Below are 14,730 nucleotides of genomic sequence, written 5' to 3' on the forward strand. Positions count from 1 at the left end.
CTTAACAGCGTAATTCTTCCTCACACTCTTCAACATACTTCTTTATTAAAAGTTTTGTTCAAGTTAAGGAGCCCTGCTCCACTAGCATCCACCTGTTCTTGAATGAATTATTTTCAGTATCTCAGAACTTCCCATTGTATCCGAGTGTGCTCATCTGACAGCCTTCTCAATACTGACTGTACATCACGCTCTGGTCTAAGACCACCAAAAAGGAGGAGTCTCCAGTTCCCACTGGCTGCACCTTCTCTCAAGAGGATGCTATTAAAGTAAATACCAAGTGTTGAAAGTGCTTCCCAAATTGGAACACCCTTAGGACAGAACACTGATGCCTAAAGAGGAATTTATACCCCCATTCAATGGGATTAGGCTGTAAGCATACACCCCTTCACCTTGAATGTATCCTCTAAACAAAGTCGAAGGGAGGAAGTGCTAGGCACCACGTGTGCCCTTTGCTTTGAACTATAGCCCTCTAGGTGCATACAGTACAAAATTAAAGGCATTGGTCTGGAAATCTTATAAAAGAAAAGCCATCAGAGTTAACTACCCTTAATTTTATTACATAACCAGACAGAACATTTGAGACTGGAATGTCAGATTTCCCCTTCAAGCACAATTCAGAGTTTCATATTTGCTTTGTATCAGCAAAAAACCCAACAACTCACTAATACGCAGGTAGGCTTCATCAAGTGAGGTACAGTCCCAGAATACAGAGCAAAAAATTACTGCAAATTACTTCACTAGCCTTCAGACAGCAGCAGGTGGTCTTCAACTCTTCCTTTAGACAGTTTCACCCACTATTTGCCTCATCATAACATTCAGTCACCAGAGGGGACGCAAGTGTGTAAGAGCTAGCTAAGGATGAAAAGCCATTGAGGAAGATTTTCACAAGCTAGCAAGAGACTGACTACATGAAATTGTCATAACATTCTTCCCATTCAGCAAAACGAAGTATTAAAGCAGACAGCCCTGCTGATGACAAATCTATTACATCAGATGAAGTACAGTCATTTGAGATTACAGTCTGCAATTCAGTATAACTGAGTAAGAGGAAAGCAACAGGTTAGTAGCAGTTATGTGAAATCTTAACATTATGCATTTTAGTAGAGGTCAAGGAGATTATGCACAAGGTCAATAGTGAAAGATCATGAAGTTCAAGATGCTATGGTTCTGCAAAGTTTTACAAAATGTATAAAGTATTGTGTTTTTCTACAACAACCAAAATCCTTACAAGTGCAGGTATATACATGACATGAAAATATTGCTTCACTCACTCAAACAGGGGTAGGAAAGATCTAGAGAAAAAGCAGCATGCAAAAAAATCCTGGAACTATAGAAGACCCTGCTTTCAGACACTGATCTACAGTACAAAATAAGCCTATTTGTACAGGTTGCAAAAGGTTTCCAATATGCTAGCACTTACTGTACAATAATGTTAACTGATTAACATAAGCCATGAATAAATAGTAAGCCACTTAACAAAGCCTGCACAAGCAGCACAGGCATCCATGGTGGCAGAGAAAGTAATGCAGACATACTTCATTGTTCCCAAATAAAACAAGAATAGAGAAAGATTTCCCAAGCAGGAAAGAGTAAACTACACAGCCAGACTAACTGTATTAGGGATAATTACATAATAAGTAATGTTACTTTCAACAGCTTTCTTATGTGTGTGCAGCCACTAAAAATCTCACTGTGAGACTTTATCAGGACAGAAAACAGAGCATGTGATAGGGTGGCTATTTTCTTTTAATTTCTCTCCCATGTTTACAGAAACACACACAAAAAAAATCTGACTATGGGAGGAAAATACCTTGTCACCTAAATGTAGTTATTTCTTCAACTGTTACAGTCAAGTCTCCATGGTTTCTCTGCCAGGAAAAAAACAAAAACCAAAACCATTTGAGGAGAGTGTTTCACAGGATATTACCCAGCAGCAGATGTTCCAACACAGACATGTCTATCAGATCAGTGCCTACATTTCAAGCCCAAAAGTCACCACATTGAAGGGGATTTCAGAAGCAGGGGAATGTTAGCCCTACAATTAAAGCTCTAAGATGAAAGAGGGGACTTGGGAATGGGGTAAAGGAGGGAAGAGGGGGGTCACTGAACCACAGGAGATAGGAAGTGCACACAAGTTTCTAAATGAAGCACAGACGAAGGGCACAAGAGTCATCTACAGGAGGTCACAGGTTCTGACAGCACTGGAGTTTGTTGGATTTCTGTCCATCGGTGGTTGGTGGGACACTGATGTCAACTACATTGTTGCCAGGTGACTCGTCATGTGCAGACCGATCTGCAATCTGCTTCTGCGAAACAATGCGGTAGATCTCTGCAATGAGAACAGACTTGTTAGAGCCCAGAAAGGCTTTGCCTCTAACGGAGTACATGCACATGTCAGAGCAAGCTGTCAAAGAAGTTGCTAGATCCAAAGAATCCAGATTTTAACTTGAGCTGTGACAGGGAAGTTAGTCTGACCAGCTGTGGCATGTAACATCTGGCAGGATTCCAGCTCTGTAATGGACACGCCAGCTCTGTCTGGAAAAGTTATTAAGACAAGATTCCTTACTGTCTTCCACAACAGTACTTCCTATCACGTTCTTTTTCCATGACCCCGTGAAGGGTATTATTAAAAAGCTTCTTAAACGAGAAAAAGAGCAGGAGCGCTTATTCCTAAAATAGGGAATCATCTTTCTGATTTTTAAAAAAAATGGGCAATATAATCTAGAAACACCAATCAACAGGAAGCTTGCAAAACATCACTGTGCAGCAGCAGCGAGTGACAGTATTTCACACTTTAGCTTCTGGCAAGTTGCTACTATCAAACACAGAAATGCCTCCTCTTCTCTGTAACAAATCCATTTTCCCACCTGTGACAATAAAAAGCCACATGGTTCCACAAAGGCCCATATTGATCTGAAAATGCTTTTCCTGAGAGAATTAATTAGACTCAAATTATGGCTAAAAACAGATCTACAAAGCTGTAACCACTGAATAGAGACTGCCAGGTTAAAAGCTTTCAGAAACAAACCATTTCAACTGCAGAGTTAGTAGAAATAATTTAAAAACCCTTTCAACTCAAATTACTTGTTTCACTGGCTATAAGCTCTTGTTCCAACTTCCCTCCATTGTGAGACAGGAAAAGGGCAAGTACCTCCCTGGAAGTCTGCAGTAAATATTACGGTCACATTCACACAGCCATAGGCTCAAAGCAGCAACACCCAAAGCCTTCAGTAAGGATTAAACAAAACCCAGTCCCCATGATTTCTGTGGGGGGTTTTTTTGGGGGGTGGGGTGTTGTTTGTGGGTTTTTGTTTGTTTGCTTTAAAGAAGCTGGACATATTTATATTGCTTAAAATGGAAACCTTTAACCTAAGACTGATCTCTTGCCATTGGCTACCTTAAGCTATTTTTGCTGAAAGGGACAAGGAGAGCTGTACTGAGATTGTCACATCCCCCCCTTCTTGTGTGCTCAGGGGTGTATTTTAATTCTAGCTGTTCAGTCACTGCCAAGCCCTCTTTACTTTGAGGTAAGGCATCTGGTTTGTGGGTTTTGGGGTGGAGAGTTTTTTGGTTCTGTTTGGTTTGGGTTTTTTCCCTCTCCAGTCTTTAGTGATCCCTCAAACTGGTGGCCAGTTAAGGAAACCCCTGTCCTGCTGTTTCCACCCTCTTCCCTCCTCCAAGTGTTCCACAGTTGCTCCCATCTCCCTGCTCTACACAGCACATTTTCCCAGGATTCTTTTCCTCCTTTAGAAGGTTGATTCTCCCCCAGGTAATCACTTTAGGAATAGCATTTTCAGGACTCAGTCATACTAGCCACATCCCCACTACACCTGAACCGGACAACCTCAACACTTTTGGGAGCCCAGGATGCTGCTAAGAGATAGCGTTTTGAGATCAGCTTGCCCAGCTCTGACCTCAGCTCGAGTTCTGGCTCCCCAAGTGTCTAATCTGTTACAGCAGACCGTAGAGGGGCTCTCTCCTAGAGCAACCTTAGGCCATGGTCTCTATCTCGAGTCAGTCTCACAACAACATGGCAAGGGAAGACAGGATGGATGGCAACTGCTGAATTACGCTCAGAGCGCTAAAACCATGGATACCATCTCAAAGCACCAGGCAAGTTGCCTCAGATCCAGCCGAGTGTCACAGATGTGCAGTGAATCTGCTATAAGGCTTCCCTGCACAAGAGAGCCCCAGCTCAGGCACCAGGCAGTCTTCTCCACAGCAATATTCTCCATTTGCTTCACCAGCAGCTCTAGTAACTCAAGGCAAATCTTGCCGGGGAGCAATTATAACCCATTCCTAGTCTGTCAGGCTTTTTGCTTCTAGGAGCAGCGTTTTTTCTGTCCCTTTTCCTCCTGCCTGTCTCTTCTTGGGTCATCTTCCCCTAACTGTAACACATTTCTGGTACGGAGTTGGACAACACCAGACCTAGTGATCCCAACACTTCTTACTGCTTCCTTGCACACCTCTGCAAGAGAAACCTAGAAAAGCCTTGCAGATTTCACCATATCAAAACTATTTTTTTTTTTCCCCCTAGCAAAAGGCCCTCATTCATACACAGTCAAGAAACAATCATACAAAACCAATTCTTTGGTCAGCATGCAATAAGCAACATGCACCAGACCCTGATAATCAAGTAGAACCAGAACTAAGGTTTATTCTCATTTAACTGAAGTCAGGATCTGCTCACAATAAAGCTCAGAAAATGATCATCTTGGGATGTTGTGGGACACGTAAATCAGGCACATCTTCACAAACAGTGTACAGAAGTGAGACTATAGAGAGTTTATTGGTCCAGAATTCAGCTATGGTAAGCAACAGTCAGAAACTGGATCTTGCTAACACTTCATGTTCACAGTATGGATCTTAAAGGAATTTTCAAGAGACCGAACAAACACACTGACAAATTATATGGTCTTTTGCCTGCTTTAGGACAAGATTCAGATCTCATAGGGTAGTCAGAGGTAGAATAGTAATCCAACACCTGGTTGATAGCCCTCTTCCTATTTAGATAGGATTTTTAAGTGTTCTTTACCAACTACTAACAACTTCATTTTAGGAGTTGAAGACAATGCTTTGAAACACCAACTTCCCTGTCACCTCAAACAATATTTTGAGATACATCTACCGTAGAACAGAGTGGAAGGCACAGTCACTGAAAGCAGAGATGCTCAAGTTTATCGAGGTTTGTTAGCTCCAGTTCAGCAGTCCTGCAGGCCCATGCTTGTTTCCTTCAGACACTCTTGGGTGTGACAGCATCATGTTTCCCAGGACTCTGCTTCCAAGGATTAGCTCAGGCAGAGAGCTACCCAAATGCAGTCACCTCAGACTGAAGCCAGATTAGTACCACCTCCGGAACACTGTGCTAAAGCATACAGTGCTGACACATTCATACAAACTGAAGTCTAACTAAACTTAAGAGTAAGATTAGGCCAAACCCCAAGTTCAGGAAGAGTTACCCACCCTGACTGAAGTTAACACCACAGATGAGCTACGCTTACTTTAGGTCTCTCTTCCTCTGTGCACTTCCCACTTCTACTGTCTGTAGGCTACATATCTCCTAGCACATATCCTCACCACTTCAATCCTGTCCTTTCTCCTTCTCCTTCCTCACTGACCATACAACTCTCACTTCTTGGCCAACCTCACTTGGAAGGAAATCAAAGTTCCCCATGTGCTGCATTTCGCCTAGAACAGAGCTGCACACTTCCAGAGGCCACATGAGCACCCAGCTCAAATTTGCAGAACACCAGCTGGAAATCCCAGTGAGCCTACTAACAAAACTGCTTTGGCCATGGCTTAACACGGTAGGAAGGACTCACTGGTGTACCTACAGTAATAAAGCTTTACTGGTGAATCCTAGACCTCATGTGCTCCCTTACTCCAGGGTCAAGAAAATACATGCAGGCAAGAGCTCCATCTTAAGGAATGGAGATTCTAAGCCCCAGTCAGAGAGGAAAAAAGCCAGTAGTAGACTGCTACTATCTGAAATACCTCTGATACTATATGCAGTGGACCTACAGCATAAGCCAAGTAGCATTCCCACACATACAGGAAGTCTGATGCTGCAACTGGACAATGTGTGCTCAGCCACATCTACAGCTGTTACACATGCTGAGGAGCATTCTTGAACAGTGGAAATCATAAGCCCTGGCCTCATTTTGGCCTGTGACCACTATCACCTTCTTAGACCATTTCTGAAACTCGTCAGGGACATTCCCAGACAGCAGCTTGCATGCAGCTATGCTGTTGGTGCACAGTCACCTACAACCCTTGCCACTGGCTGAGAACAGGAGTTCAGTAGTCTAGACAAACAAAAACATTACCTAGCAGCCTGCTTTAGTACAAGAGCACACACTGGAACACTTAACTTCCTAGCATGGCTATGGCTTCACTGCCCAGACTTTGTGCAGGCACAGAACTCCTAGTGCCCTCATAACAGTGCTATTGCAATACCTTGAATTCATGGAACATCGGGAGACTAGAAACTTCCAGATTCTTGGGCTGAAGGGTACGCGTGAGGTGGGAGGCAGAACACAGGTAAGATTAGAAGGCTTGCAAACAAACCATCGTTCCCAACATTCATTTCCAAAACATTGTAGATAACCGCAAAACGTGCCTATGAGGATCCACTACTTCAGGAGGTCCTCTGAATCCCTAACAAACCATACCTGTAAGGATGTTCTTGAAGGCTTCTTCTACATTTGTTGAATCCAGAGCAGAAGTTTCAATAAAAGATAAGTTATTTTTTTCTGTAATAAATAAGAAGTTGTTCAATTAAAAACTCTGAGTACTATATTTCACATTTACTTTTAGGTTTATTTTTAGGCCAAATCAGCTGGGGCACAGGTTTTTTTTTTCCTCTGACTCTAGGAACAACTTGGAGTACCATTTATTTAGCTGCTGGCATTTCAGCAGCATCACCTTTGACCACTGCCCTTCCCTAGTGTGAGAATGTTTTCTTCACTGCAGGCCTCGTTCAGTCAAGCAAAACATTTCCCCAGCCTTGCTCAATATTATTCTCATCTGCCTACAGATCACTCCTGGAAGCACTCTGAGCAAGAGCACAGGTAAAAAGCAAGTTGGCTGCAACAGAAGTCACAATTCTCTTCTGCAACCCCAAGAAAAGAGACTTACACTTTCCTAATCAGACCCCAATTCCAAATTACAATAAAATACCTAGTAATACAATCTGTTTTCTTCTTTCCTCTTACAATGCAAAGTATATTTTTTTAATTGAAAGATTGTGATTAACACCCAAACACCACACCTAGAGTGGTACTGTACCACTTGCCCAGCCACAAGCAAATTTCAGTCGTACTGCTTGAACAGCAACACCTGTACAATCACTAGCTATTTAAAACAGCCTTAAAGGCAAGTCAGAGACAAAAAAATAAGAGCTGAACCAAGTAACCAAAGTAATGCACTACCTAGGGTGCCTACTAACTTGTTTTGCTTCTCTTACATAGATTTCACTTCTCATTCGTCTGAAAGTTTAAATTGGTTTTTACTGACCACAGGGCACTTGCTTACTGGCAAACTTCAGAAAACATGTTTAAGCAAGGTCTAGTAGTATTCCTAAAAGGACTTTAAAGGCAATACATTTAAATTCCACCTCCAAGATTGATATCCACACAAAAGCAAGCTGAATGTTTCTAGGCCACAAGGGCAAAAGAGTATTTGACCAGTGCTCTAACAGATAAAGAAGAAAGAAGTAATGCAGTGGCAGCAGCTCACATAACCTACTTGATAAACTCCCAACAACTGGTAATGTCATGTCTGAATCACTTCATTTAAATGAAACTAGATGACACACTATCAGTTCTATGGCGCAGAATCTACACCATCTAGAATTCATTTGCAGCTGCCTGTAGGTACTCAGTACAACCAGACTTCTAAGAAGGAAGGAAAGACATTTTGTGTTGTTATATTTTATATTTATATTGTGACATTTTCTCTTCTAAGCGTTGCTTGCTGTTTCTAGCCTTGCTAGAGGAAGACTTTAATCTTCAGCTATCGGGCAGCTCAAGGCCAGCATTTCAAAAACATGTACCACCACTAGATTAAATAAACCCCACATCAACCACACCCACTACTTAATAAGCCAAGATATCTTCACTTAAAAACCTTAAATGCCTTTTTTTTTTTAGGGTCAAAAATAAAACTTGAGGTGAAAGTTCAGTCCCCTACAACAACAGCTTGTACCAACATCAAGTTCAGAAAGCACCAACCTAGAAGATACTGTCTACAAACCTGCAAAAGCCCGGGCCTCATCAGTGGGCACAGCTCTCAGATGGCGCAGGTCACTCTTGTTACCCACAAGCATGATGACAATATTGTTGTCTGCATGATCTCTAAGCTCCTTTAGCCAGCGCTCCACATTCTCATAGGTGAGGTGTTTGGCAATATCATAAACAAGAAGAGCCCCAACAGCACCGCGGTAGTACCTGAAATCATAAGGCATATTCGTTTGCAGAGAGCTCTGTCCGAGTTACACCAACACAGCCAGTTATCTAGCTCTTCAAACTAGTTCCTGCTAAAAAGTTAAAAACACTCCCCCCATTGTGGAAAAAGTTGTGCTGATGCAAATAATGTTGTTGGGTTTTTTTAAAGCCAAGTTCCAAGTTTTTCTAAAACCAAGTTCCAAATGCTGGGGATTTTAAAGGCCTTCCTAAAAAATTCCAATGTAACAATGCTGAAGAGAGTGCAGAAGGCACGACATTTTTCGTGTGCTAGAACAGCATGCAAGAAAACCCACCGTGCATTTCAAAATCTGTACTGCTAGGGTTTTGTGCAGTTAAACTTCTCTTTCTACTAGGACAATACTCCTTAGTACAATACCAATATTTGTTGCTAATCTTTCAAATACCTCCTGTCCCTCTTAAAAACTGAAGAGGGGAACTCTTACCCACACACCCATAATCCAAGAACAGAGTTCGCTCTGTCAGTGCAGGTCTGGGCCCATTTCAACTCAAGCCAAGGGCTCGGGACAACACAGGCCAATCTGTATCAGCAATCCCAGAATGTCCGTATTCCTCTTCCACACAACCCTACCATTTCTACTCTGCTTGCCAGCACCTGTCCGACACATCGTTGAACTGATTCAGAGCACCAAGTCAGCAGAAAACATTCACTTTTTACTGCTGGCTGGCATTCTGCTGGCTTAGCAAGCTGAACTGGCCTAGCAGTGTGTCAAGCAAGAGCTCATGCCAGTACAAAGGCGAGGCAGGATCACAGGACTACAGATGCACTTGATTCTCATCAGTCAAGTCTGCTGTTGAACCAGACTCAGCCAGCACTTTTTCTGCTAAGCTTTTGCAGTAGTAAGAACAATTTAAGGGTCACAAAAAAGTCTGAAAAATCACGCTAACAATTAGAGAAAAGATGCAATTTGAAATCGCCACTTACATCTGCTTCTGCACTACTTGGTTTTTGCATTCCTTCCCTACAAATTATTTCCTTTGGGCTTCATACTCTTCCATTTTTCTTCCATCTATTCTGCATTACTGATTTCACCTCAATGAGAAAACTTCCCCTTACCTTTGAGTTTAATACTTTGACTCAATCTGTGCATGAGTCAAACACGTTTGCACCTTTAAAAACTGATACACATCTGTAACACTAAAAAAGAAAAATCAGCTTGCTGATCAGAATATGCCCTGAATAAGTAGGTCTGCCAATAGGGTTGGGGTGGGTTTTTTCCTCTAAAATACACTGCTGCCTGCTATCTGCACAGAAACAGATAAACCCAGAGGTTACACCTTAAAACACTGTATGAATTAACAAGATGCCATACATAAAAGCTATTCCATACCACTGCTCTAATAGGGATGTGCCTAATGCTGCTGAGTCAGCATTATCACAGTTGCCTTCCTATTTACTGGTTATTCAGCATGCACTCCTGGACCTAAATTTTAGGGCTGTGTCCAATTCAAAGTCATTAAGATTTCAATGGAGTTTGTGGCCACAGACTTGTTCTAAAAATACCCTCAATCTCAAGACTGAGGGGGCAGTGAAGACCAGAAGCCACTGGCATTACGGTAAGCTACCACGCCTAGACCCAAACTTCATGCCAAACAGTATCCAGCTTCATCAGAAATTACCTAATGGGCCTACAAGGAAGCTGGGGGGGCCTTTTTACAAGGGCCTGGAGTGACAGGACACGGGGTAATGGGTTTAAATTGAAAGTGGGTAGGTTTAGATTGAATATCAGGAAGAAATTCTTCATGGAGAGGGGGGGGAGGCACTGGGACAGGTTGCCCAGAGAAGCTGGGGATGCCCCATCCCTGGAAGTGTCTAAGGCCAGGCTGGATGTGGCTTTGAGCAACCTGGTCTAGTGGAAGGTGTCCCTGCCCATGGCAGGGGGGTCGGAACTGGATGATCTTTAAGGTCCCTTCCAACCCAAACCATTCTGCGATTCAGAGATTCTTTGACACTCATTCTACATGAAGGTAACACATCCAGGGCCAGTAAAAAACCCAAACTACAAAACGCAAACAGAATTTACCACACTTGATTTAGGCTGTTGTTATTTCTGTAGTATCATTAGAAGCTAAAAATCACTTTCATTATATTAATCGAGGAACACAAACGTATATGCTATCTTATGACATGGATCCGCACTTTAGTCTGTCATAATGCTTTTGTCATATGTCCGAAAGAGGCTTCATTAATTCTCTCCCCATAAATTCCCTCTGAGAATTCTGCTGTTAACCTGAGCAAAGACATAATACTCACGCTGAGGTAATGGCACGGTATCGTTCTTGTCCTGCAGTATCCCAGATCTGTGCTTTTATCGTTTTCCCATCCACCTGGATGCTCCTGGTGGCAAATTCCACCCCAATGGTGCTCTTACTCTCCAGATTGAACTCATTGCGTGTGAAACGTGACAGAAGATTACTCTTCCCAACTCCAGAGTCTCCAATCAACACAACTGAAAGAAAAGACGTTATTTTTTAAATTAATCCTTCACAGCAGCATTTACATAGTGCAGTGGTGCTCCCTGGCTGCTATGCTGCCTTACAAGCAGAACTCAGGAGTTGCACAGCTAGATAAACATGAGAAAGTTATGCTGACAACACCTCAGACTTTACTACTCAGAGTTTGCTCCCCCAGTCCCAAAACAGCCCCAAGCCTTTTTGTTGCTAGCAGCTGCTCAGTTCCTCAGAGATGGAAATGAGAAATTGCTACAGCAACTGTCAACAGCTAAACATTACTTTGGAGGCCCCAAGCCACCAGCAGGGTTAACTAGGTGCCCCTTGCATACTCGACCTTTTGCAGAGGAAGGCTGCAACCTACGTTTTAGAGAAAGACTACAGTCAATAACATGGCAACAGACTACCTGTCTGACAAAAGCCTGAGTACAGTAGAAGCCTACTCTTTTTCTGTTTAAGAAAAAGCCCCCAACACAATAAGTAAACATTATTTACAGTCCCTGTGGGGTCATACAGTGTGTTTTATTTCAGTAATTTAACTCTTAAATATGTTCAGCACAGAAGGGGGGAAATAGGAGACATTTGATACTACAAACAAGATACGAAGCAAAGCAGAACTTCATCCAGCAAAATGAATTCTAGTAGATTGCATGAGAAGTAAACCATGATCTAAAAATCTCTGCCTCCACGTGAGATGTTGCCATGTTAACAGGAAAAGGTTCGTGCAGAGAGATCTTTAGCACACAAATCCCAGTTTTACTGAAAGGCATTGTGAACATAAAAGGTACATCTTGTAGCAGGAGCTTCCCCTTCCTTTCGGGCTGAAGCTCTCCACCTATCCAAAGGCACACACCTCTCTGCCATTCCTAAGCCACACTAGGCTGGGCTGCCCATGAGACCTTCTCATCAACCACTCCAAGATTTGTCGTATTAGGTTCTTTAACCGTGCCACGAATGCAACTACACACATTCTCCTAAATCCCTGTATGACTGACTAGAGCAAGAGATAACTGAAGGGAAACAAGGCTAAAAGCAATTAAGCCATCCTCCCTTAGCCTCAGCAAATCCTGTATTGTATCATGCATGACTCTGGCATTCAAGATAACAGTATCCTGGCTTGAGCAGAAGGAAGAAAGGCAGCCTCAATAAGGTTTCCTCAGTCCTGGAAATGTTTCCTACTTTGGTTCAAAGTACAGATTTGCTGATCTTCCTGATGCATACAATCTGTTTTTCCTCTAGAAAAGCAAACATGGTCAGAAAACATTCCTGATCCTTCCATAACAAATTACAGAAGACTCTTCTCATTATACACGTCCAGAATGAGCTCACCAGTACTCCTCCCAGGGCCACAGATCATGCTCATCTTTTAGTATTTCAGCTTTTTCGCTGCTCAGGCAATTAGTTCAGGATACAGCTTTGGCAGCTCACTGCTCCAGCTCGCATACCTCCCCACCTCTGTTAGCACATTCCCAAACTCCTGCTGTAGCCCTGTTACTCTGCTGTGAGAGCTCCCAAGCTGCAAGGGTAGATTGCCGAAACACTCCAGACTCCCCTCCTCAGCATTTCATGTGGCTGTCAGCGCAGACAGATGGACAATTGTGCCAGCACAGCTGAACAGTCAAAATAAAACGGAGGCAGAAACAGGCAGCCAGTGGACCCTGGCAAGGTGCCATCACTCCCCACCCGGGATAGCTTAAATGAGTTCCTCACAGTGCTCTGCCTTCACTGGCAAACAGCCTAAACCATTTTTTAGGTTTGAGAAGAGATATATAAGAAATATTTTAAGAGTTTTCACTCTAGGATTTTGTTAGCTTTATTTTCCAGACAAACAGTTTTTCAACACTCATTCCAGGGGCTGTTCCAAGATCAGGCTGAAGGTCACCCATCTTGCACAGTGATCTGCTGGCTTGGAGTGGGCTGTACCATACAGCAAAGCCCAGAGCCCAGTCAGAAAGAAGCAAGAGCGTCCACCACACAAGCTAGCACAGCTTGAAAAAAACCCTGAAGCTTCAACTGTTTCAAAGGGAGTTACCTTCTCATGAATCTGCAGCTCAGAAAACACAGCTGTCTCTCCAGGTTCTAGCCACCTCCCATCCTCTGGCATTTTAAAGTTCCCAGCTTTGTACATAAACCATGCAAACGGCTCTCAGGTCATTAACTTCACCTCTTGCAGGAAGAAAACCTAGAGGGTCCTGCACTACTTCAGCTGGTTGCCTGCCCCTGCTGCAATGTGGCAGCAAACACCAGGCTCTTCTTTACCAGGCTGCTCTAGCAGAGCTCATAAGAACATTTTTGAGAATGCAGAAGTAACACAAGGAAGGTAACCAGATCCCAACTCAGTAAATAATGTTCTTGCTACCTTACAGTCTCCAAGTGCTTCTTGTTAATACTCAGAAGCACAGACTGGTTTGGGTTGGAAGGGACCTTAAAGCCCATCCAGTTCCAACCCCCCTGCCATGGGCAGGGACACCTTCCACTAGACCAGGTTGCTCCAAGCCTCATCCAGCCTGGCCTTGGACACTCCCAGGGATGGGGCATCCACAGCTTCTCTGGGCAACCTGTTCCAGTGCCTCCCCACCCTCTCTGGGAAGAACTTCTTCCTAATATCCAATCTAAACCTGCCCACTTTCAATTTAAACTCGTTACCCCTTGTCCTGTCACTACAGGTCCCCCCAGCTTCCTTGTAGCTCCTTCAGGTACTGGAAGGTGCTATAAGGTGTCCCCAGAGGCTTTTCTGCTCCAGGCTCAATAAGCCCACTGAACGAGCATTTTTACTTTCAGGAAAAAGAGACACAAAGACTAGAGACCTACACGCAGACAAAATCCACAAACTTATTTTCTACAGGAATTGAGCAAGAAGATACCTTCATGATCGTGGACTAAATGGGATCTTGGGAAAGTTCCTAAATTTGGGAACAGACGACCAGATAGCATTGCCTGTTAAAATGCATAAGTCTTGACAGAAAAGAAAGTTCCAAATCAGACCTAAAAGTCCAAATACTCCCTAAACACATCTCACCAGAATCAATGACGTCACACCTAAATAGCCTGTAGGGCCACACTGGTAGTGGAAGGATGTACGGCCTTTAACTTGGAAGTGACCTGAGCCAAAGCCAGCAACAATCATCATCAGATGGCTCTAAGTACACAAGCAAGCCATTCAGCATCCCGTTTACATCCTGAATCACGGTGCTGCCCCTTCAGACTCTGCTGATTTCCTCTCTCCTCCAAAACACTCTGCCAGGCTGCGGGTTACTGTTCATCGTGTCACCCATCCACCAGCGGCAAAGCATTCAGGTCTCGGCCATCATCACTCTGCTTCCTGTGCCTCGTAGGTTGTGTTGAGGCCTAACAACTGCTCAAGCAGAGCACAATCCCAACACCCAAACACCTGCTGTATACTGCGTACAAAGCAAGCAGAAGACAGAATTAAAATCCAACTATACGTTGTTGTTAAGGAAAAAAAAATCAGGTTTATTTTAAATACACTAGTCTATTAATCTGGCAAAAAGAATATAATCCTTTTGAACAAACAAGAAGATTAAGACTCTCGCTAGCAGAGACTACATAAGCAGAGTTCATTATAAATATTAAGTACGTAAGGTTCCCAGATATCGATGACTAATATGACATGCATTTGTTTGTAATAAGCACAGCCCTTGTTAGGCTTAGCTCTAATCAGAGCAGTTTAAATTCCCACAAAGGTGAAAGAAAGCTATTTTACCTACGGGTGTTTTTTTCCTTCTTTTCATGAGCCAGCATACATCTGCACAACCTCAAATTTCATTTTTAAAAT

General features: G+C 43.1%; 1 protein-coding gene across 1 annotated transcript; it reads right to left on the minus strand.

Annotated features, from left to right (window-relative positions):
- Positions 1 to 536: 536 nt before the first annotated feature.
- RAB11B (RAB11B, member RAS oncogene family) lies at positions 537 to 10,943 on the minus strand (the record flags this gene model as incomplete). The annotated part of the gene is made up of 4 exons (XM_010150653.1): positions 537 to 2,329; positions 6,672 to 6,752; positions 8,254 to 8,447; positions 10,738 to 10,943. Coding segments are annotated over 4 exons (627 nt in total), but the record flags the coding sequence as incomplete, so codon positions are not given.
- Between the last annotated feature and the right edge of the window lie 3,787 nt (positions 10,944 to 14,730).

The sequence above is a fragment of the Eurypyga helias genome, unplaced genomic scaffold, assembly GCF_000690775.1.
Source record: "Eurypyga helias isolate BGI_N326 unplaced genomic scaffold, ASM69077v1 scaffold23604, whole genome shotgun sequence".
Lineage (NCBI taxonomy): Eukaryota > Metazoa > Chordata > Aves > Eurypygiformes > Eurypygidae > Eurypyga > Eurypyga helias.